At 34.6% G+C, this 25,410-nt stretch overlaps 1 protein-coding gene across 1 annotated transcript; it reads right to left on the bottom strand.

Annotated features, from left to right (window-relative positions):
• Positions 1-15,785: 15,785 nt before the first annotated feature.
• LOC149415097 (uncharacterized) lies at positions 15,786-23,950 on the bottom strand. Its single transcript, XM_089642998.1, has 5 exons — positions 23,800-23,950; positions 19,456-19,605; positions 18,811-19,106; positions 18,630-18,774; positions 15,786-15,799 (listed from the first exon to the last, which is right to left on the bottom strand). The coding sequence occupies exons 1-5, from the start codon at positions 23,948-23,950 to the stop codon at positions 15,786-15,788; spliced, it is 756 nt and encodes a 251-aa protein (XP_089499124.1).
• Between the last annotated feature and the right edge of the window lie 1,460 nt (positions 23,951-25,410).

The raw sequence follows: 25,410 nt of genomic DNA, 5'->3' as shown, positions 1-25,410 counted from the left end.
ACATTCATACATGCTTTTCTATTATTCTGACTCTTGACATAGTCCGACTCATGTATCTGATTCACTTGGTCGTGCCATGTCTTCCTCGGGCATCCCCGATTTCTTCTACCATTCACATTTGCGTCATCTATTCTTTTTACACTACTTTCTTCGTTCATTCACTCTACGTAATACATGATTTTACATGACACCAATAAAATTTTTTATTAGTTTTATTGCAAGTAATAAATAAATAAATTGTTTGTTCCATAATTTATTTCCCTCCCAACTATTTTTTTTTCAAAACCCAACTTTTAGGTACCTACTTATAATAATCATAAAGATTTTAATAAAATAAAATACTTTTTGTTTTAAAACCACGAGTTTTAAATAATTTTTACAACCGACCGGTTTCGCTTTACTCAAGCATCTTCAGGGTACAAATTATTACTACTTGTGGTTTTAAAACTAAAAGTATTTTATTAAATATGTCAAACCACAAAGTGATTGCTTTCTACAATAATATAAAGATTTTAATTACCGTTCTAAGCTCCTACAAGTTTGACATGAAAGGTTTCATCACCATCATCAACTTTGCTAGGTTAATTCACCTGGTGTGTATTGAGCTTAAACGCTGTCAAATCACGTATTCTGGAGGAAAAATGCGAAAATAACACGAAATTTAAGCAATTTACAAAGTATTTTCTGAAAGATTAGTAATATGTATTACTTTGATATATATCTTATTAAAAACCTTGTTTCTTGTTTTACTATCCAATATAAAAACATGGTCATAAATATCCAGTGTTAGATCTCAATTATATAAAAAACGGCGCTTCGATTTTGACATTGTAAAATAGACTGTCTGTATTATACTATTCAATTAGTTAAAAAAGGCAAAAATTATAATAATTGTTATTGGTAATTGTAGACAATGAAATTATCTTTCTAATTTAATACAATTTCAGTGTGTTAAATGTACTAAACATAGTAATTTAGTTCTTGACATTTGGACAGTCCGTGATTAAATTCTTTAAAATATTTTTCACCCACGATATCTGAGAGGTTGTTTACGGTTAAAATCAAGTCTTTTTTCCATAGACATGTATCTTTTATTATCAAGTAATCCACAGACAACATACAGAAATATAAAATATTTAATGTTGACTCGAAAAAGTACCTGTCACAGCAGTTTCGAAGTAAAAAATACGCAGGATTCACGCGATTATAAACTTTACGATTTTTTTTATATTTTTTCTATAAATCCTACAAAAATGAAACAAACAACAAAATACAGGTTTACTCATTGGATATATAGCACTATAATAAATTTGTATGACTTCATGTAAAAATTCTAAGTTATGTTTTTTTTAATGTTGGCGAAAAATTAAAAAAAAATGATCGTCTGGATATCTCGAGCAATCGAGGCAAAATTATTTATTTCGCGTTGTCGCTCCAGTGGTTAAACATGTGAAATTTACCGGATGCACCCCAGACAGGCCGATCTTAGTCCGGCTAGTGAACATTTTAGCATCGCAAAAGGAAATACCAGTAGTGCAGTGTACGCGACCGGGAGTTAGCCCTTTCCATAAAATGTAACTTTTACGGTCCAGTTCGCAGTTCGCTGGATCGTTCTCGGTGAAGAGCGGGGAGTGGGGATAGAGACGGGGGAATTTTAGCCGATGCTACTAAGCTGAGGTGCGGGGCAGGGGACAGAAATTTTGCCGGAATTTTGTACAAATTATTTAATATCCAAGAAACTAGAAAAAAATTTATTTTTTTTAAATGCAGATCGATGACCAAATAGTTTTTTTAGGATTACCTAAATTACAGAGTATGTGGTGTAAAAAACAACTTAGATATAGCATAAAACTCTCGTTAGTGTAAGTGTTCTCCCCGTCCGGTGCGGGAGTGTTAACAATCCATCTGACAAAATGTTGTTCTGCGAAAATAAGCTTAAAGTGTCTTTTTTTACAGCTCATTTTCTTAGGACAACGCATGTCGGGTGAAATCTTGTTCCAATATAAACAATGTAAATTCTTTATTTATTTTCTTCTCGCAGCCGCACAGATTATTTTATTGATGCGGATTTTCCCCGCTTCATCCGTAAGGGAGTTTACCGTATTTTTGTCCGTGATGGCTGTTGGACAGTTCTTCTTTACACCCCCCTTCTCCGGTTCCTCGAGGGTCCCGGTTGGAGGTGGAGGTTCTTACAGAAGTTAATTTGGAGGCCCCGTGAGGGTAACTACTTTCCCGCGTCTGAATCCTCTAGAAAACCAGTTACGTTAGTTTGTTATAAGGTTCCTCTTTTCGTAGGTTCCCTTAGGGTCCCGCAAGGGAAGACTCCACCACGGTAGTCTCATCTCCACTCCCTCTTGGTTCCTCGAAGGCCCCAATTGGGAAGGGTCCACCGAGGTGGCGACATTCAATTAAATACTCATTTTAATAATATAAATTGTGGATATAGTTATTGGTACTTAATTACATAACTGGTTATCACCTGACATATTTTTGTAAAAAAAAAACATATATGCAGTACGAAAGAATCACACCATTAACAATATTCTTGAACATGTCAATATGTTTTAAAGATAAACAATAAAACATCTCAATGAAGAAAATACCTACTTACTAACACATCTTGTTAGTCTGTCCATAACCGATAAGCCTCAAGAACACGTGACTTGCATCATATTTTTTTCCTATTGCAAAAATTAAAACATATTCTAGGGATTTTTTTATAGATTTTTCTTAAGAACTAGCTTTTTGCCCGTTGCAGGCAACTGATGGGTAAAAATTAATTGCGTGGTGTAGTATTTGAATGTAGATGAGGCGAGGGTGTGGGACTACAAATTTTTAAATAACAAAGAATTGCCCCTTTAATAACGCCTGCTCGCGTCCCCTTTAGAGTTACATCCCAGTTTTCAAATAGTATGTGGGCTACGCTAGGTTTGTATAGACTGGTTTGTGATTTAATTCTAATACATATTTTCTGTAACATAAATTGCCCCTTAAATAACGCCTGCTCGCGTCCCCTTTAGAGTTATATCCCAGTTTTCAAGTAGTTTGTGGGCTACGCTAGGTTTGTATAGACTGGTTTTTGATTTGATTCAAATACCTATTTTCCATGTTCTAACCTAACCTAACCTCAAAAATACGCAAAATTTATAAACTTTTAAAATTGTCATATGTATGTTTGCATGTGAATGAAGCAACGAATGTGTGACCACAAATGTATAAAAATATATTTGTGTTTAGAAAGAAATGAATATTTTAAGAAAAAAAAGAGCCAAGGAGCTTACTGATCATTTTTTCACCGAGCCGTTCGGATTCTGTGAGTCGAGACGCGTAATTTGATACCCATATCGTATGTACGGTTTTTGTCACCGACATTCTTCAAAAGTTGTTATTTTGGAAAAAAAATTGCTCAATTAACACGCAAAATATGTATGCTTGCATGTGAATGAAGCAATGAATGTGTGACCACAAATGTATTGAAATATATGTTTGTTTAGAAAGAAATGAATATTTTGAGAAAAAAAAGAGCCAAGGAGCTTACAAATAATTTTTTTACCTAGCCGTTCGGGTTGTGTAGTTCGAGACGCGTAATTTGATACCCATATCGTATGTACGGTTTTTGTCACAGACATTCTTCAAAAGTCCCAGCGAGTTTTATTTTGGAAAAAAACATCGCTCTACAAACATGTAAAATGTAAAAACTTTTATTGGAAAAAATTATATAAAAAAAAATCTTCAAACTTAATATATTTAAAAAAAAAATTACCAAAAAAATATATTCATAACGCAATTAGGTACCTACTCGTTAAAAATAAAGAGATAAAAACTTAAAATATGAATGGCTCCCGGGGCGACGGTACCCATGCCCGCCTCTCAAATTTATTACAAACACTCAAACTGGAAAAATTTTTGATTAAAAAATGTTTATTTTACAAAACAATAACACCGCTTCACCCTATATAACTTCTGCGCTCTGGGTACAATTTATAAATTTGCGTGACGCTATTGATGTAGTTTTTCACTACGGGGCGACGGTACCACTACTACTACTACAACTACAACTACAACTACAACTACAACTTCAACTACAACTACAACTACAATTACAACTACAACTACATCTACAACTACAACTACAACTACAACTACAACTACAACTACAACTACAACTACAACTACAACTACAACTACAACTACAACTACAACTACAATTTACAACTTCAACTACAACTACAACTACAATTTACAACTACAACTACAATTTACAATTTACAACTACAACTACAATTTACAATTTACAATTTACAATTAACAATTAACAATTTACAATTTACAATTTACAATTTACAATTTACAATTTACAATTTACAATTTACAATTTACAATTTACAATATACAATTTACAATTTACACTTACAATTACAATTTACAACTACTTGGTACGTTTTATAAATTTGCATGACGCTAATGATGTAGTTTTTCACTACGGGGCGACGATTCCAGTGCAAAATTATTTTTACCAAACTTTATTTTATTTCGTTCAAAAGCATTATCGATTTTTAAAAAGATAAACTACCAAAGTAAGTACCTGCACAGATTTTGTCGTTTTTTTTTAATTTTAAATCCATACTTTTTATTACAATACAACGGACCTAACCTAGAAAACGGGCTCAAACACGCTCTCAGTACCTGCCTACCTAGGACCTCTACCCGGTACCATCTGTGTAGGTACCTGCACCTACTATCAAAAATTTACCGAAAAAATATTTACATAACGCAGTTAGGCACCTACTCGTTAAAAAATAAACAGATGATAACCTTTAATATGAATGGCTCCCAGGCTAACCTCATCCAAGTTCTGCGCTCCTGGTACAACTAATAAATTTGCTTGACGCTATTGATGTAGTTTTTCACTACGGGGCGACGGTATCCGTGTCAAATTATTTTTACCGAACTTTATTTTATTTCGTTCAAAAGCATTATCGATATAAAAAAAATAAACTGCCAAAGTAAGTACCTCTACAAATTTTATCGTTTCTTTGAGATCACATCCCTAAAATAAAAGCACATCACTTCGGTGTGTCTATTATTGGCTGATTTCTGATTAACCAAAAGCCCGATTGTTGGCATGTTTTGCTAAAAAAGCAAATGTCAAAACTTTAGCCGGTTACTGTGAAACATTTTGAACCGAACGCCATCTGTGGGACGGCAGATAAACGTTCCTAAACCTTCGGAGGATGAATTTTTTCGAAAACTTTAACCGTAGCCTCCATATTTTCGACGGAATGCAATCATCAGTTTGACCGTGTACATTTTATAAATAAATCATACCACGTGGTTTCGTCTTGACCACGAAAGGGAAGGAAAACGTCGATTCCCAATCGAGAAGCTCCGACAATTATACGGCCGCAACTAGAATTTTCGCCAGAGTGGGGCCCTCCTGGCGGCGAGAAAGCGCAATGAAGCGCTTCAGTATGGCGCGCCTCGAGCGCTTCCAGTTTCTGCCGCAAGAGTTCCTCTAATTTTTGTCTACGTCTTCTTCCGTACGAATCCGGTTGAATTTCCGGAAATTGAGGATTACTCGGTTTTTCGGGTTTTCCACGCAAAATTGAACTTGAATTCTTTTCCCGCAGAGAGGCGTCTCGGTCTACTTTTACCTGAAGCCTGAAACAAATGAAAGGCAACTTTTTTCTTGCATGCCAAAACGAACCTAGTGTCCTATGTGACTTAGGGGTCAAGTGGTCGATTTTCGCCTAATTTTAAGCGACCAAATAAAACAAAGAAACTGAGTATTAATATATGTACTAGCTTTTTGCCCGTTGCAGGCAACTGATGGGTAAAAATTAATCGCGTGGTGTAGTATTTGAATGTAGATGAGGCGAGGGTGTAGGACTACAAATTTTTAAGTAACATATATTGCCCCTTAAATAACGCCTGCTCGCGTCCCCTTTAGAGTTACATCTCAGTTTTCAAATAGTATGTGGGCTACGCTAGGTTTGTATAGACTGGTTTGTGATTTAATTCTAAAACCTATTTTCCATGTTATTTTCTTTAACATAAATTGCCCCTTTAATAACGCCTGCTCGCGTCCCCTTTAGAGTTATATCCCAGTTTTCAAGTAGTTTGTGGGCTACGCTAGGTTTGTATAAACTGGTTTGTGATTTAAATCTAATACCTTTTCCCATGTTCTAACCTAACCTTACCTCAAAAACACGCAAAATTTAAAAACTTTTAAAAATGTAATATGTATGTTTGCATGTGAATGAAGCAATGAATGTGTGACCACAAATTTATTCAAATGTATGTATGTTTGAATGTATGTGCCTTATATTAGCTTTTTGCCCGTTCCAGGCAACTAATGGGTAAATGTACTAAGCCATTTGATGTTTGGGTGTAGATGAGACGAAGAGTGTGGGACTACAAAATTAAAGAAAGAAATATACTGATCATTTTTTCAGTACGGGGTGACAGTACCCATATGTAAAAACTTTTAACTGAAAAAAGGTTATTTAAAAAAAAAAAAAAAATGGAATAAACCGTTTTTAATAGTAAATTACTTTCCCAAACGTCTGTGCTCCTGGTAGATTACAGCGTCACCGAGCTAATTTTTCGCAGAAATGGCTTTATAAGAATTATCATTAATTTAATTAAAAAAAAATATATATATGCAAAACGAAATATGTTACCTACTGGTTAAAAAAATAAAGAGATCATGCTATGTATGAATGGCTCCCGGGGCGACGGTTCTCATGACCCCCACCCTAAATAAAATAATTATTATTAATCGCGAAATGCAAAAACCTTTAATAAAAAAAATCGTTACTTCAACCTAGTTAATATTTATAACGCAAAAAAATTATTCGTTTTAAAAAAAATCAGAATGTGGATGAAGCATTACCTATGTTATTTTTGATTATTAAATGAAAAATCTTTATCATTGTATGTGGACCCAATTTATTGGAAAACGTTTTTAAGTTTGATTAGCCTTAAATATTTTTTTCAAAACACTGGTTGTTCAGCGATCATCGATCTATTTTTTCATCGATCTGTGGTTTACATATGTCATTTGAACTGACATTCGATGTTAAAATATATGCATTATTTTGCAGGTTAAAAGTTAATGCTGATTAATTTGCTAAGAAATTCGAATTTTAATATGACATAACACTGGAAAATTGAAAATTTTATATCTATTATGAACCCACAATAAAGATAAACGGAACATAAATGATATTTTTTTTGATAATTTAAGTCCAATGAAGTTCGATAATTTAAATGTTGGTCTGTTAAATTTTGTAAGAGATATTACTTGTGGGTTAATAAACCCCTATGTTTAAATATATATGTTCAAGTATATTTTATAATCATCTTGGTGATCTGACGTGACAACTGAGCAATACAAAATCTAATATTTTTGAAAATATTTTGATGCTTTCATCAAATTCTGCGAGTAGAACATAATTTTAATGTCAATGAGATACCTTCAGATACTACTTACTGCATCCCCAAAGATGCCATAAGCCCCGAGGGAAATTATTTTCATTCAGGCCTTCTGTGCATTTAGTGTAAAAAGATAGAAAAAATTCTGCAACTTTGACTTATGGCACTTCAAAATCATCTGTACAGTTTGACGCAGTTTGTTGAAAGTCCACTCCATGAAATTATTTATAATAACTGTAATGTCAACATAATGGAAATTTTAACATATTATAAAACTGCTCATCTTGATACAGAAATGCCCTAGTGAGATGTGCATAGTATGCTTTTTATTTAAAAACTTTTTTTGAATGAAATAAATAAAATAAAATAACAGATTTTGGAAATAAGTAAAAATCAAACAACGTTTTAATTTCATTAAAGTGTATTTATTTTTTTTAAATCTGATTCGATATAAGTAATATGGGAAGAACCAGAAAGAAACCCATATATCATATTAATTGCGTTTCATATATTCATATTTCATGTCAAATAAACAACTTTTGAGTTTGAACTTGTTTTACTTTTTAAAGTTTAAACAGAATATAAAAATAGTTAAAATGCTTTTGGGAATCTATTTAATCTGAAACTAAATTTTCCTAATGATAAAAATCAACAGTTCCCTCAAATAGTGACAAATTTAGGTTTGCGTTATCATCAAATGATAAGTTCAAGTCACACTGTATGTATTTAACCCTGCGAATAAATTTAAAATGGGAAGATTAGTCTTAAATAGATTAAATTTACTGGTTTAAATAGATATGAAACGACAATACCTAATCTAAAATTTACCTGTAAACAATGTTTTGGGTTGTAACTCCAGCCTGATTTACACCTTGAGGACTTCCGTCGACTATTTGAATTTTTAATGAATTTATTGTTATGACTCTGGAGCAAGCTACATACAATTGCCCATGCGTAAAGATGGGTTCTGGTAAATAAACACCAATCTGATTAAAAGTTTGACCCTGCGATTTAAATTGTCATTTCATAAGCAAGACTTTTTCGTTAATTTTACGTGCATCTACATTTTTGGGACACAGTATCGCTCTGTCACTGAATAAATTTGAATCGCTACAGAATGAGAATGTCCGTAAAGTGCGCTAATAACATCTTGGCAAATCGTACTTGACGGTAAAACTATTTCATGATGGTACGCAACTTTGAGGAGTTGGTAATGTTCCATTCCATGATTAAAACGTCTATTCTGTATTATTTGTAGGTTGTTTAAATATGTAAGCTCCCGATTTGCGAACCGAGCCAGGAAAGAAACGGCGTTTCGAGCCATTTGCGGTTGTTTCTTTCCTTTCCTATAAATCGAAGTTCAGCTCGTGTACATAGCATGAGGCTTTCTAAACGGCACAACTCTGATAAAAATGGAGAAGCAAAGAATGTGTTTCAACACTTTTGTTATGTTGTGTTATGAAATGTTTGAATGTGAATGAAGCAAGATGTTTGTGCCAAATTTCATATTTACGATTTGATGTTCGAATGTAAATAAAGTGAATGCTTTCATTTAAATCAAATAGCTGTAGGTACCTGACCGACCCCCCTATGGTGGTCTGTGAACAAATTTTAAATGAACAAATCGGCCGTCCAATTAAAAACCTCGATCGTTTCCGATTTAAGTAGATATATTAACTGGCAAGCTAGTTATGTAATTAGTTCCATAATTATACCATTCATGGATGATTAGTAACTTTAAAATATCAAAGCGTTGAAGTGTCATCATTTTCATCACGCCTTTGGAAAGACATAGAGAGGATTGTGAAATTAGTTCCAGTTCAAAGTAACGCCGGCTGAAGTTCATTCATTCTCGAGGACTTGAAAACGCAGACAGACATCCTGCAAACGACAAAAATTATGCATATGGTTAATTCATTCATTAATATATAGTATTTTAATGTTATATATTCATTTTTAACTTGGTACAACAAAAAAACCTGCAATAAGAGACAAATGATCAGAAGAATTGTGCAAAATTTACAGAATCGGCGTTAATGGCGATTGTCAAAGTTTCAAATGTAATATCAAATAGCGGGCCAGAACTAATTACATACATTTTGTAATAGATATTACTTGTACCCTATGTTTAAACATATATATTTAAACATAGGGGTTTATTAGCCATCTACGAACACAGTGCACGATCTTGAGATATGTTATTTGAATATTATAATTAAAGAGTCGCCTCACGTTTTCTTGTCTCAAGTGTTTAGCGTTTTAACTTTTGTATGATAATTTGACGCTCAACATGAATTTTATAGCTATGAATTTTAAATATTACAATGGCGTCCAACGCGTCTTGTATTTTAATCTTATTGCATTGTGTTGACTTTCAAATGTTACAATGATAGTCAATAATTGAAACGCCTGATGTAACTTACTATCTAATAGAATTATGCAAACAAACTTTGTAACTTTAAGGTCCGCTTCGTGTCACTAATAAATATTATAATGGCATTACCAAAACCCAGCTTAACTCAAAACACCAGTTTTTGTAGTTGGGCCCCTGTGATTATAAGCTCCGAACCGAACCAGAAAAGGAACGCAACAACTGCAAACGGCGTTTCGAGCCATTTGCGGTTGTTTCGTTCCTTTCCTATAAATAGCATGAGGCTTTCTAAACGGCACAACTCTGATAATTAAATACATATGCTTGCGTGTAAATGAAGCGGACTGCGTGTCAAAACGTTGCTTTTTCCCCGAAACTAATGGGTAAGAATGTGGTGTGAATAAAGCAAGATGTTATAGTTATGTCATACTGAAAACTGGCGCACGTAAAGATTAAAGGAACCGTTGTGTCTGCGAATATATCCGGCATGATTCTAGGCAAAAAATGAACGCTTTCTCTTTTATTATTGGTGGATATGCAATAAGCAGACAGTAGAGATGTTTCAATAGATGAAAGTTAGGCTTTTATTTACGTTATAATAATGACATTAATTAATTAATTATAACATGATAATATTCACCTTGAGAAGATGCCAGAATTCTGCGCTGTCATTTGTTCAGAAGTCAAAGCGTTGCACTGTCATCACGGCTTATATTTCGACAGCTTAGACGTTTTAGAACCCTAAAAATGACATTTTTTACAGTTAGGCATTTTGTATAATTTATCAATATATATTGCAAACTTTACAGACTCGGCGATAATGGCAATTGTCAAACTATCATACGTCTGCCATTTTACATACCTCTGTCCAAGAAACGCCATCAATAACCATCGATGAAATCGCCTAGGTGTATTTTTAACCGAAAATCCGCATACAGTGGAGATGTTTCTAAATCCTGTAATGACATTTGATAAGAGTTAGCTATTTGAATAATCATTTATTAATATATATTGTAACGTTATATTCATTTTCAACTCGGTACAGCAAAAAAATAACATTAAATAAGAATATTTACCTGACGAAAAAGGAAAACAATTAATCCAACCACCATGTTTTTTTCGTCACGTTATGAATCCATATTTCTTAAAGAATCCCATGATCACACTCGTCGATGACACACAGAACTTCATTATACAGAATAACATCGACTAACATCGACTAATATCGTATACATTTCAGCGGACTTGATAATATTTAAAACACAAACCGATAGTGGGTTTTTAGAAAGCAGCCGCCATTTGCCAATATACCACGTGACTTGGCGTCTTAATATAATGATACCACTATGAAAAAAAAAACATTTAGACATAAATTAAACCTATTACCCTAAAAATCGGGAAATTTAAAAACATCTTTCGTGAAATTTAAAAAACAAAATCAACGATACCCGATCAATTCATACCCGACGCTCGATAAAAATCAATCGTGTTTTTAATTTACGTTAGAGTAATGCGAAAAACGCAAAATTTTCGAGCAAAAAGGCCCAAGAAATTTTTTTTTTATGATTTCGCGTTCGGGGTGCGTTCGATGTTGAATAAAAACGTAAACGGTGAAGGAGAAAATGTTTTGCAGATCATCCCGATCGATGAAAACGAAACGTTGCGAAAATGCACCAAAATTTGGCCGTTTCGAAACCGCGCGCGTGGCAACACTCACTTTCTGCAAAATTCGGCAGACCACGTGGTACGATTCCCAGATTTGGAAGCTCTGATGCAAATCGTTTTTTTGCCATAGTGGGGCAGTCCTGGCGGCGGGAGAGTGAACCTCGGTACTTGAGCATGGCGCGCCTCGAACGTTTCCAGTTTCTGTCGACAGAGTTCCTCTAATTTTCCAGCCGTAGAGTTTCCAAATAAAAAAACTGACTGCTGTTTCACGTTTTTACACGCAAAATTGAACTCGAATTCTATGCAAACAGAGAGGCGTCTCGGTCTACTTTCGCTTGAAGCCTGAAACAAATGAAAGGCAACTTTTTTCAAGCACACGAAAACGAACCTAGTGTCCTATGCGACTTTAAGTTCGAGTGGTCGATTTTCGCCTAATTTTAAGCGACCAAATAAAACAAAGAAACTGAGTATTAATATATGTATTGCAATATTTTGAAAATTACACGCTTCGAAATAGGGTCATTTTTGTTAACTGGAGAGACCGGATATAATTCATGGGTTCGAAAAAAAATAATTATGTAGCCAAATATCTTGAAAAAATAATGACGATTTCCAACGAATGGCAGAGGAGAATAAAGAGGCATTCCAAAAATTTGCTTCTAGTAACTATTTTTTACATTATCCATTATTGATTATCATAAAGTCAAATGAGTTAGCGCAACACGGCATAACACCTGAAAAAATCATAAAGTCAAGTCCAGACCAACGTCGTTAGAAATAAATGTTTTATTTCATCCAAATATTTTACAATTTAATTAGCTATTCATTTAATGTGAAAGTCAATAAAACGCGAATATATACCAACAATATTAAACATATAACCATGAGAAACTAAAAAGCTAGAATGATTATGCAATGACATTATATTAAAATATTTATAAAGAATTTTGGACAGCTGAACGTTTTTGTTCCTTAACATATCTTAGTCGTTTACACAAAGTCGAATTAAAAAGTATAATTATAGATTTTATTTTTGATTTTTTTTTTAAATTGTTATAAGAGCTTGTATTTTTACGGTGGTTATTTGACGAGACAGGGAATGGGTCATGTTATAAAAAATGTAAATTAACCTCTGATTACCTTAAATATTGAAATACATTAAAAAAAGCACATAAAAAATAGGAATTCAAAATAATGACTGTTTATGCAAATAAAAATGAAATTTAAAATTTAGGTGTAATAATAGATAGAGGAAAACTAACATTAACAATAAAAAGATTAAGAAAACTCATTTACATTTTTATTAGTATAAGAAATATACTTTACTTAAAAATTCTTAAAAATATTTACTGTGCTCTAGCACATTCAATAATACAGTATGGTATCGTCCCATGGGGAGGAGCTTACAAATCATCGCCTTTACCGCTGGAAATCACTCAAAGACTAACAATTTTTTTTTTAATTATTGAAAACAATATTAGCGATTTTTAAACGAAAATCTGAAACAGAAAAATCAGAAAAGGATACGGTCACATCTAGGACTCGAACCCAGGACCCTTGTCTTGCCGGGACACCGCTCTACCACTGAGCTAATGGGACCCTATCCCCCTCGGTCACTTTTAACTGTATCATACTTCGAATAAGAACTACCAACATTGTCTTCATTTTTTCACCGCACATTTTTATTAACAACTATCTTTATGTATGATCGCAAGATTCAACCCGAACTAAATGCAATCTAGACATCGCCGTTTTTTAGATAAACCTATCTTATTCTATTTTTATTTTTAATGTGCGACATCTATTGACTTTTCTGCAAGTCTATAATGAATATTTTATTTTTCGGAATAACTTTATTGAGTAAAACCTCAAATAGTAATATTTAATTATTGAAGACAATATTAGCGATTTCTAAACGAAAATCTGAAACTGAAACAGGGTTCGAGTCTTAGATGTGACCGTATCCTTTTCTGTAATTATTACAATTTGAGGTTTTCAATCTCACAACTTCTCCAAAACTTTCAAGTCCCACCACTAAAATATACAAAAAATAAGCTGCTTCAAATCCACAAAGATCTCTATAAGAAGTCACACCATGACATGGTTCGTGTTGAGAGCAATAGGCAAAATACAATGGGTTGCTTGTGCACTCCATTAATGCACACCAGTTTTTCACAACACTATTACACTACTACACTGGCAACAGTGGAAGCATTGTGTGAAGAAACAGGGCTATCAGTCAATCCAGACAAGATAGAACTAGTAATCTTCACACGCAAAAGAAAACTAGAGGGATGGAACAATCTAGCCTTCTATGGAAAATAGTTAGAACCCTCAAACACGGTTAAGTACCTCGGAGTCATCATAGATTCCAAAACTGAGCTGAAAAAAACAGGCGGAATCTGTGGGCAGAAATGCGTATTCGCTAATGTGGGCTACTAGGCGGATCTGCGACAGAAAGTGGGGACTCAATCCTAAAATAATACAATGGCTGTACACAGCCGTTGTAAAACCAAGGTTCATGCATGCAGCCCTAGTCTGGTGGAGGAGAACAACACTAAAAACAGTGATGGTCACACTAAATCACAAACAGGAACTCACATGAAGAGGAATCACGGGAGCTATGCGAACCACTCCAATACTAGCCATGGGAGTGCTCCTGAACCTACCCCCACTAAACCTAGATATAAAAGGGGCAGCGATGGCGGCAGCCTACAGGCTAAAATGCTAAGGTCAATGGAGAGGTGAGCTGCCCAAAAACAGTCATACAGAGATCGGAACAAGACTGAGGGCAATAAACCCGACATCTGGAATGAAGCAGGACGGCAAATAAGCCGAATACTTCTTCAGACTGTAAGAACTGTTCAGTTTGGAATGATCTACCCCACAAGGGAGGAATGGGACACGGTTACAGGTCCTACCTCCAAAAGGAATTAATCCGGTTCACAGATGGGTCCAAGATGTAGAAGGGAATAGGGGCCGGAGTCTGTCTGCAGGGATCCAAGAGGGAACTAAGTATACCACTAGGAACACACTGTACTTTATTTCAAGCTGAGATGGAAGCCATCGTAGCCTTCATACAGAAGAATATACGTAAAGGATACGGAATAAGAACATAAGCCAGGCAGCCCTAACGGCACTGGGAAGTAACCGATGCGGCTCCAGACTGGTGATAGAATGCAGGACTGTTCTTACAGAACTCGCTGCCATCAATAAAATAACCCTTATCTGGGTACCAAGATATTAAGGTATTGAGGGCAACGAGCGGGCTGAAGAACTAGCAAGGAAAGGGGCGAAAGCACCACTTTTAAGATCATCCGAGCCGGTCGTAGGAGTAGCAGCTTGCCACACAAAATTACATATTGAAAGGTGGGTCAAATAACAGCACTGCAAAGAAAGGGAGAGAGCACCTGGAATGAGACAATCCTAAGTACTCATAAAAGGACCAGACCCTAGACGAACCAAGAACTACTCGATATGGACAGAAACTCGCTAAGAGAACTGGTAGAACTACTAACGGGACACTGCCATCTCAGGAGATACAGACAGATATTGGGAGTGGAAAACACCATTAGATGCAGGACATGTGAAGAGGATGAAGAGACTCCAATTCAACTATGGTGCCAATGTTCTGCCCTGGGAACTAGGATGAGATACCTGGGGAGACATACAGTAGAACCAGAAAACATAGCCACATACCCAATAACAACCCTGGAAAATTTTATCAAAGGGACTTGGTTGTTGTTGAAGGATTGAGGAAAAATGGAAGATAGCATAATAGGCATATGGCCAAGTGTTCACGGGAACTACGAGTAAATCGTATATGCCCTTGATTAAAAAAAAAAATTGACTGTCATTGTGTGATGAAGAACCATAAGAAATAAAAGAAAAATAGATTAATCGTAGCATTACTATTAATTTCTGCCGTCTAATAGTTTAGTTAGAATTTATATTCGAATATGTCAAAAATAACGTTTCTAATTTTCGCTAATTTAATAATCAAAACCGAAATTATGATTTGTAAGTAGGAACTTTAGAACTTAAATAGGTACTTAATTATAACACTATGGATGTAGTTTTATGTAATGCCAAGGATCTTGTAAAGTGTGTTGAGAAATGCCATGACCCTATTACAAACGAGGACAAGCACCACCCTGCTTTGTCTATAAGTATAAGTGAGGCTCACTCAGGTGGTTCAAGTTCATGTCTAAACCCAAGTCCAATAGAAGTTCCCTTCTATCATGGAGCTAGTACCATAAACGCCTGGAGATTCGGAAACTTCCTCTTATTATATGAATTGCTTTCTGAATGCTCATGGCAACCGGTCTGCCAAAGTTCAACAGACATAAATGCATTATGTACAAATTTTTACAATTCAATTTACAATATATTCGACAAGTGTTTACCCATTTCCACACCTCGCACTACGGCACACAGAGTATATCCTAAGTGGTACACCAATAGTATTATTTCAAATATTAAAATTAAACATATTTTTCATAAGCAGTGGAAAAAAACACGTCACAACTTGGACTATGCTAGTTTTTGAGCCTATCGCTCCATCGTAAAACGTCAAATCAGTGAAGCTTTTAAAAATCATTTAACTTCAATGGAAGAAAAATTGTCTATCGATCCCAAACAGTTTTGGAAGTAGGTACATTAAGGATCTAAAAAAATCCAACAACTCATTTAAGTCTATGATTCTTGACGGAGAGGAATTGACAACTGATGATAAAATCGCTAATAGTTTTGCGACCTTTTTTTCATCTGTTTACAAAAATGTCCAACCAACTCTCAATATTGACTCTACCCTTCACACTGTACAGATTGGGCCCTCATTCAACCTGGTCAGTATTTCAGAAAAAGATGTTAAGGAGGCACTCTCAAATTTAATGACACCTCACTCCATCGGTCCTGACAATATTCCAACATTTATACTAAAGGGTTGTTCCGACCTTTTAATACCACCATTATGTCATCTCTTCAATGTATGCCTAAAAAACGGGATTCTCCCAGACATCTGGAGATAAACTTAAATAACCCGTATCTACAAGGGAGACAAACGCGATATCCGGAATTATCGACCAGTTGCCGTTCTATGTTCCATCATGAAAATATTCGAGAAAATTCTACATAAATATATACTTAATCACGTTAATCCAATTCTTGATGACCGTCAATATGGTTTTAGACCCCAGATGTCAGTAACATCAAACCTCTTATGCATCTCAGATTTCTTATCACAAACTCTCGACAATCGGGGACAGGTGGATGTTGCTTATTTCGACCTGGAAAAAGCATTCGACAAGGTCGACATCGACATTCTTCTAAATAAGCTAGCTTCATTTGGTTTTTCCGAAAGACTACTCTGTTTTTTTGCTTCATATTTTCGAAATCGTAGACAGTTTGTTTATTATAAGGGTTCCAGTTCTCTTGAATTCATAGTTTTTTCTGGAGTTCCTCAGGGGTCTATCCTTGGACCACTTCTGTTTCTGATTTTTATTAACGATATTGGTTCAGTCATCACACATTCGCTGTATTTACTATTTGCAGATGACTTGAAACTATATCGCTCAATAAAAAACCATCTTGACTGTATTCTCCTTCAACGTGACATTGACTGCGTCTCAAACTGGGCCAAAATAAATGGCTTGAACTTCAGTACACCCAAGTGCAATATCGTCTCGTATACAAGATCAAAGAAACCGCATGTATTTGAATATACAATCAATGAAATTATTCTCCAACACCTAAACAAAATCAAAGATCTAGGAGTTATTTACGACAGCAAACTAACTTTTCACCAACACATCGATGAATTAATAAGCAGAGCATACAGGCTTCTCGGCTTCGTAATTAGAAACTCATATCCGTTTCGTAACACAAAAACACTGACATTATTATATAACACACTAGTCTTAAGTGTACTTGAATCAAACTCGATCATCTGGGCTCCACATGAATTAACATACACCTTACGCATTGAAAGAGTCCATAATTTTTTTTTAAGGTTTTTATTCTCGCGGCTCTATGGACGTTACCCTTGGCTTTACCCATCGATTTATATATTAGGCATGACCAATTACCACTCCCTAGAGACACGTAGAGGTATTGCTTTGCTTAAATATTTTTTTCAACTAATAAACGGTAACTTATCTAATAATCAGATACTGGCCCAATTATTTTTTTTTGTACCAGAGTCTCACTCTCGAGGACGTAATCACAATCTTCTATATAGTAGAGCAAGCCGCACTAATTTATTTATGAACTCACCTGTGGGGAGAGCTACGTGCTTTTTGAATGCGGTAGATAAAAAATATATGTATTTTTTGTGTCCTATAGCGCATTTGCTAGATTTTTGGCATTGCATATACACTGCATAAATGGTACAATTATAACGTCTTAGGCTATATTACCTGTAATTGTTATGAATAAATGAACAAATTATATCAATAAATAAATAAAACATATATTATTTATAATGGTGTTTCTTTTAAATTCAAAATACGGAATTAAAAAAATAGACCAGTATGTGTGCGTAAGTGTACCATTAAATTTGACTTCTACGAGCAGGAGAGGTTACAATGGGGAAATGTAAAAGGTTTTTCTCAAGTATGGGTAAGAATCTGATGTTTTAAAGATCCCTTTTGGGAACATGAACATTAAAGATGTTTTTCAGCAGTATGAGTGAGTAAGTGCCTTTTTAAAAGAGATTTTTGTGAGCAGGAGTAGATACAATAGAAACATGAGTAAGGTTTTTCTCCAGTATGGATGCGAAGGTGCCTGTTTAAAAGTGACTTTTGTGAGCAGGATTAGTTACAGTGGAGATATGAATAAGGTTTTTTGCCAGCGTGAGTGCGTAAGTGAACCGTTAAACCAGATTTCTGTGAGCAGGAGTGGTTACAATGCGAACATGAAAAAGGTTTTTCGCCAGTATGGGTACGTAAGTGTACCGTTAAATATGACTTGCGTGAGCAGGAGTAGTTACAATGGGGACATGAATAAGGTTTTTCGCCAGAATGGGTTCGTAAGTGTACCGTTAAATCTGACTTGCGTGAGCAGGAGTAGTTACAATGGGGACATGAATAAGGTTTTTCACCAGTATGGGTGCGTAAGTGAACCGTTAACTGCGATTTATTTACGCAGGATTGGTTACAATGGGGACATGAATAAAGTTTTTCTCCTGTATGGGTTCGTAAGTGTACCGTTAATTCTGACTTGCGTGAGCAGGAGTAGTTACAATGGGAACACGAATAAGGTTTTTCTCCAGTATGGGTGTGTAAGTGTATCGTTAATTCTGACTTGCGTGAGCAGGAGTAGTTACAATGGAGACATGAATAAGGTTTTTCGCCAGAATGGGTGCGTAAGTGCACCGTCAAATTTGATTTGCTTGAGCAGGAGTAGTTACAATGGGGACACGAATAAGGTTTTTCTCCAGTATGGGTAAGAATGTGACGTTTTAAGTGTTCCCTTCGAGTACATGAATGGCTGCAGTAGGAACATGAATAAGGTTTTTCTCCAGTATGGGTGCGTAAATGAACCGTTAAATCCGATTTTCTTACGCAGGATTGGTTACAATGGGGACATGAATGAAGTTTTTCTCCAGTATGGGTTCGTAAGTGTACCGTTAAATCTGACTTGCGTGAGCAAGAGTAGTTACAATGGAGACATGAATAAGGTTTTTCGCCAGTATGGGTGCGTAAGTGAACCGTTAAAAGCGATTTGCTTACGCAGAAGTAGTTACAATGGGCACATGAATAAAGTTTTTTGCCAGTATGGGTGCGTAAGTGCACTGTTAAATGTGATTTGCTTGAGCTGGAGTAGTTACAATGGAGACATGAAAGAGGTTTTACTTCGGCATGTGTCTTCGGGACCACTATCACATCTGGAAAAGATGACAGATAAAGCTCAATAAGTAGGTATCTACAATGTAACGATAAGATTATTAAAACTGATTCAGATGAAAAAATAAAACATTTTACCTGCACTTTCGGTAATACTTTCAAATTGCTCTGAGCATTCCTTTTTAATATCTGGCAGGTCTATGTCTATTTCCGTATAAAGGATTCCCCCACCATCTTCTCCACGGGGTCCTGGTTTTTCCATGGGTACAGTCTCCACATTAATGCTACCTGAAACAGAACATCAACAAAATGATAAACATTTATTCATTTTCGGGAAATCGACAGTTTACATTTAATCAGTTTGTACATAAGTATTATTTGGTAAAATAAAACCAATTATGGATTTCCACACTGTGACTTTACCTCTACTGAGACAGCATAATATGGAATAAGTAAATAAAATTTGTGAGAAAGGAATATGAATAAAAAATTTAGTCAAAACAAAAGATTATATAAAACAAAAAATTTACAAAGCAATACATTTATAGCCATGGAGAGAGGATGTAGATATAAATCAAATCATAATAGAGACATAAACATTATTCACAAAGCATCAAAGAAATATTCTTGTATGTACCTCTTGTATTTGGTTCGCAACTGAAAATATCATATATCTAATATCAACTGTACATTGAATTAGCTTAAACATGAAATACCGTGAAAAAGAAGGGACATTATAATTCAAATATTAAAAAAGGAAAATAAAATAAATTTACGTTAATTTATTTTATTTAGGTTGGTTCTTTACCGTTTGTTTAAAGATTTTTTTAAATTATTTATTGAGTAAGTTTATACAATATTTGAATATAAACAAGATAATATTTCATTTTGTAACTTTAAATATTTTTAAATAAACATGACATTTCTATTTAAATTCATTCATTCTTCAGACTTTCAGGCGTTTCATCATACATCTTTAGTCCTTTGTACATTGGGCAGTTCTGTGATTTTGATTTCTTCATATGTGGCAATCTAATTCTTTTGACATTGCTGGTTTCGTTATTATGAACATGTCTGTTAAAAACAATTTCATCCTAAAAATATTTTGGCATTTGGTTGTTCATGACTTTATGCTCAAAATTAATATATTATATAACAGTGTATTTTTAAACAAACTTTTACAATTTTGAAAACGACACATAAATTCAAAGCAGGAATTCTAGAGTTCATTGAAGCAGAGGTTCAGAGACACACAAGAGAATTTCGTATTTTTCATTATACTAGCTGAAGAACCAGCGTCGGCTTCACCCAGTTTTTGTTTTAATTTGAAAAGTAATTTTTATGTGTTAAAATAAAATTTTGGTGACGTTTGCAACTACCATACGCTCATGCCCGTATTATGGTAATCGTACATGATTGATGTAAGAATAGCAATCATAAAACAAAACGGAAAAGGAATTTTTTATGGTCAAAACAATCTTATATTGGACATCAAGTGTGCAAAAATTCTTCAACAAGTGTCAAAATCCTTAAGGGGTGAGAAAAAGGGATGGGGATAGATTTTCGAAATTACTTGTAGACAGTCGCCTTCAACTTGTTTAGAAGGTTAAGTGTGCAAAATGTCATCAATCTAGGAATAATAGATATCAAAAGCACAAACACTTCTTTATTCAAATATATGTAAATATGATAGAGAGGTTCATAAATAAAAAAACCTCTAATTCAATAAACCGAAACAATAATTCCATAATAAAAATAGAAGATTTATGAGTAGCAAGTAGGTACGTAATATAAACCATTATTTTAAATTTCATTTTCATGTATCCAATAAGGAATTATACAGTTTTCTTCAGGTAGGTGGGTACCATAGTTTTGATTATTCCAATTGATAGAATCTAACCTGAATACTATCTTGAACTGGAAACGGAAAGTACAAAAAATTTACAGACATACATAAACGTCAAACGGTCGAGTTAAAACAGGACTCCGCTACGTTCTTGTGAGGACAGAATTTTAGGAGTACAGAAGTTGCAATTATTTAATTTAAAGATAAAATATGACGAGGCAACATTTGACGAATTAAGAACTGTTTGCGAGCATAATAAGTTATTATTATAATTAGTAAAAGTATGGACGACAAAAGGGGAAGTAAAGAACAAGCAGCTGTTCTGATTATTTGCGTCGGAAACACTTCTGTGATATGCAATGCAACTTACTAGTTGGCTGAACACTCTCGGCATACTGCAAACATTTCTTCTTCACATCCGGGAGGTGGATTTCAACATCCTTATAGGCCATTTCACCTGGGCCTTCTTCCCGTGACCATGATTCAGTTTTGATGGAAACACTCTTTGGGTTGGGATCCGTGGCACTGCTGTGATAGCGTCCTGTCGTATGATGATAATTATTCTCAGCTAAAAATAAGAAAGGAATGTAACAAAACCTTTCTCAAATACGCTCGTGTTATATTGAGAATGCTGTTTAAACTGATCAATTAGGTGTTAAGCGATATATTCTTACAATTAACCAGCACCAATTTCAGAGTTTAAGTGTTACTTAGTTAGTATAAATAGAACTTCTTTACATACAGGGTAAAGCATGACGGACAATGACGGTCAAGACGTTGAACCAGGGGCATTTAACTAAGCTTTGGCCTTGAAACTCGTTCGAAACCGCCACGCCCACCTCAAAATTCTTATAGAAAACGAATAATATGGCTAAAAGCTCAGATCTCATTGGTGAGAAAAAGAAGGATTGGTTTGATCTCTCGCTCTCTACCATAATGACTCGTGTAACAGAAAGAGATGACAGAATTTTGCCGTTTGACAGTTTTCAAATCATTCCAACAAAATGAGTGGTTTATTTATACACGCGGGTTTTCATTTCGCGTCGAAAATATTGCGTGTTAAAGTTGTTCGTGATAAAAATACAATATAAGTCAGTATAGTGTTAGCGAGTTACAAACATATATTCAACCTATCTACGTAAGTTCAAGTTTAAAGTGAATTGACAGTTTTTAGGTTATTACGTAACATACTTTCATATGTCTTCCTCCACAACGTATAAATGTTATTTATTATATCGACCAACTTATTCATGTTATTAATTAGTGTTATCCTGTATTGTCTTATTGTTTTGGTGAAATTAAAGTTTTGAAACATATGTAACAATGAGTTCAAAATAGGCAGAAAAATGTCGGAATTCATCGTCGTACTGTCGGACAATCATGTATTGGAATTTTTCTTGTAATTTTGGGTTTCTTCTTCTCAGATTAACAAGTTTCATCTTAAGGAAATAAACTGTAAAAGTTCATTTTCTTAGTCAGATGAACCTTGCCCTCGGAAAACATTTCGACATTTTTCTGCTTCAAGGACATTTTTATTTTTATAATAGTTTTTTTGGGCTAGTGAATGAATAGAGTAGGCTGAGAGCAATTATTTTGTCTTTGGTCGCATCTTTTTTAAATGGCCTTGAGTTTCCTCTACATTGTCTACTGCTCTGCTCCGCACGGTAGGTACTGCTTGTATGCTGCTTGTATATCTGTGGTTAAGTACTGTATAATTCCGTTACATACAAAAAGCCCGAAGATATCGATCTAGAGAGTGGTATATTTATGCGTTGAACAAACGTCATCAAACAAAGTAAAAGCAGTTCAATTTCAATTATTGTGTAGTTCGTACAATATTACTTTAGAGAGACGGAACAGTAATTACATACGAGAAGGAAGCAAAGGAAACTCTGTGACAGATTAGTCTGACTTGTCTGAAACCTGACGTTTCCGTTCGTCGAGATGATCGATATTCCTGTACCAGCTCACGGCTACATTTATGTCACTGGAACCGTTGATATTTTTTGTGAAACTGGTTCATTCTTGCACTATTTATCGAAAGTATAATATATAATAAGTCTCTTGAAACTTACCCACGTTTTATTTTATTTCTTTTTGAAGAACCGGTTACTAAATTAACGTTCCGCATAAGTATCTGGTAATCAGAGCCGCAGTAACATCTCATTTCAGATATCAAACATCTTCGTATTCAACTTCGAATTAATATGTAATTTTAAATCGGAAATAATTAAAATGAAATAAAATACTTTTTTGGTTTAAAGGTTTGATTTATGTATTCATAAAATACTAAAGTTTCTTTTTTTTTTAACAAATTTAATGTATCATCTTTATAATGTGTAATATACTTAGAATTTAGAATGTAAGGCTGGTGATAAATAAAATATGACGAGGCAACATTTGACGAATTAAGAACTGTTTGCGAGCATAATAAGTTAAACGTTTTCTTAGTTCATCAGTTGCGTGTAAAGCAATATTCCAAAGGTAAAATTTTGAAGTGAAATAACACAGAACTGCGCTATATAATTATTATTATAATAATTAAAAGTATGGACGACAAGAGGGGAAGTAAAGAACAAGCAGCTGTTCTGATTATTTCAATCGAAAACACTTCTGTGATATGCAATGAAACTTACTAGTTGGCCGAACACTCTCGGCATACTGCAAACATTCCTTCTTCACATCCGGGAGGTGGATTTCAACATCCTTATAGGCCATTTCACCTGAGCCTTCTTCCTGAGACCATGGTTCAGTTTTGATGGAAACACTCTTTGGGTTGGAATCCATGGCACTGCTGTGATAACGTCCTGTTGTGTAATGATAATTATTCTCAGCTAAAAAATAAGAAAGGAATGTAACAAAACCTCTCTCAAATACGCTCGTGTTATATTGAGAATGCTGTTTAAACTGATCAATTAGGTGTTAAGCGATATATTCTTACAATAAACCCGCACCAATTTCAGAGTTTAAGTGTTACTTAGTTAGTATAAATAGAACTTCTTTACATACAGGGTAAAGCATGACGAAAAACTCTCTCTTTGAACGGTTCATATTATAAATAATCAACACTTATTTAAAATCGCTATTATTTTTCAAAAATATAATGTTTCGTAAGCAATGCCTACTTCTTCAAAATTTACTTAATCAATGGTACCAGAAAAAAAGGTTTGCTGTTTTTGAATTAGCGAAAATGACTTATGTGATGTTCAAACAGGGTCAAGGTTAGATAAACTTACTAATTGCTTGATTTTAATGTTTGACAGCGGCCGTAAATGAACAATAAACAAACTCATGTACTCTCTTTTGTCTCTCGTGTTATATCGCGAATGCTGTTTAAACTGGTCAATAAGGTGTTGAACGATATAATCTTACAATTAACAAGGACAAATTTACGAGTTTAGGTGTTACTTAGTTAATATATAAAGGTCTTGCTTACATACAAGGCGAAACACGGCGGTCAATGGCAAGATATTGAAGAAACCTCTTCAAAAAAGTAAAAGCATTTCAATTTCAATTATTGTGTGGTTCATATAATATTACTTTAGAAATACAGAGCAACACTTATATACCTTAAGGAAGCAAAAGCAAAGGAGACACAATAGTCGGACACCTGACGTTTCCATCCGTAGAGATGATCGATATTCCTGGCCCGGTTCCCGACTCCATTGCCGTCACTGGAACCGTTATTATTTATGTCTGTAGAACTGGTATATTTTTGCACCATTTATAATAAAATTAATAAGTGACTTCTCTTCAGGGGCGTATATCTCCCGTCTGACCTTGTAACCCTGATGGGAGGAGTTATCCCCAACCCAAATTCTTGTAGACAAAGCTGTTGTGGCTGAAAGCTCAGATCTCATTGGCTCAGAGCAAAAATGTAGTTTGATCTCTCGCTCACTACCATAGCGAGTTGAGTAACAAAAAGAGAAGCTAAGCATGGGTTGTGCTCCGATAAAAAATAAACGGTAATTTCCAAGACGCCATTTTGAAGGTTGAAGTCAGTTGAAGTTTTTAGCGTAAATCCTTTTAATTTTCTTTCACCCATCTAAAAATAATGTTGCGTGCCAGAATTCTTCAAGGTGATAAATTAATGACGTTTTGTGTTAAAGGTTGCTCAGACGGATTCGATAATCCGATGCTAGCAAGAAGCAGCAAGAAATACGTTTGTTTGTGGGTGTCATTTCGCGATTTAAAGCAAAAATACGGTACTTATGGTATTAAAAAAAAATGCGTTGCCAGCGCTTAAT

The sequence above is a fragment of the Hesperophylax consimilis genome, chromosome 19 (assembly GCF_061612785.1).
Source record: "Hesperophylax consimilis isolate HC1 chromosome 19, BYU_Hcon_1.0, whole genome shotgun sequence".
Lineage (NCBI taxonomy): Eukaryota > Metazoa > Arthropoda > Insecta > Trichoptera > Limnephilidae > Hesperophylax > Hesperophylax consimilis.
Note: the sequence above shows the minus strand (reverse complement) of the source record. Positions and strands in the feature narration are given on the sequence as shown.

Coding starts and splice junctions, on each gene's coding strand:
- LOC149415097 (XM_089642998.1), bottom strand. CDS start 23,950: ATGGATTCCAACCCAAAGAGTGTTTCCATCAAAACTGAACCATGGTCT. Junction 19,606..23,799: donor CGAGAGTGTTCGGCCAACTA/GTAAGTTTCATT, acceptor GTTCTGTTTCAG/GTAGCATTAATGTGGAGACT. Junction 19,107..19,455: donor AAGTATTACCGAAAGTGCAG/GTAAAATGTTTT, acceptor CACGCAAGTCAG/ATTTAACGGTACACTTACGA.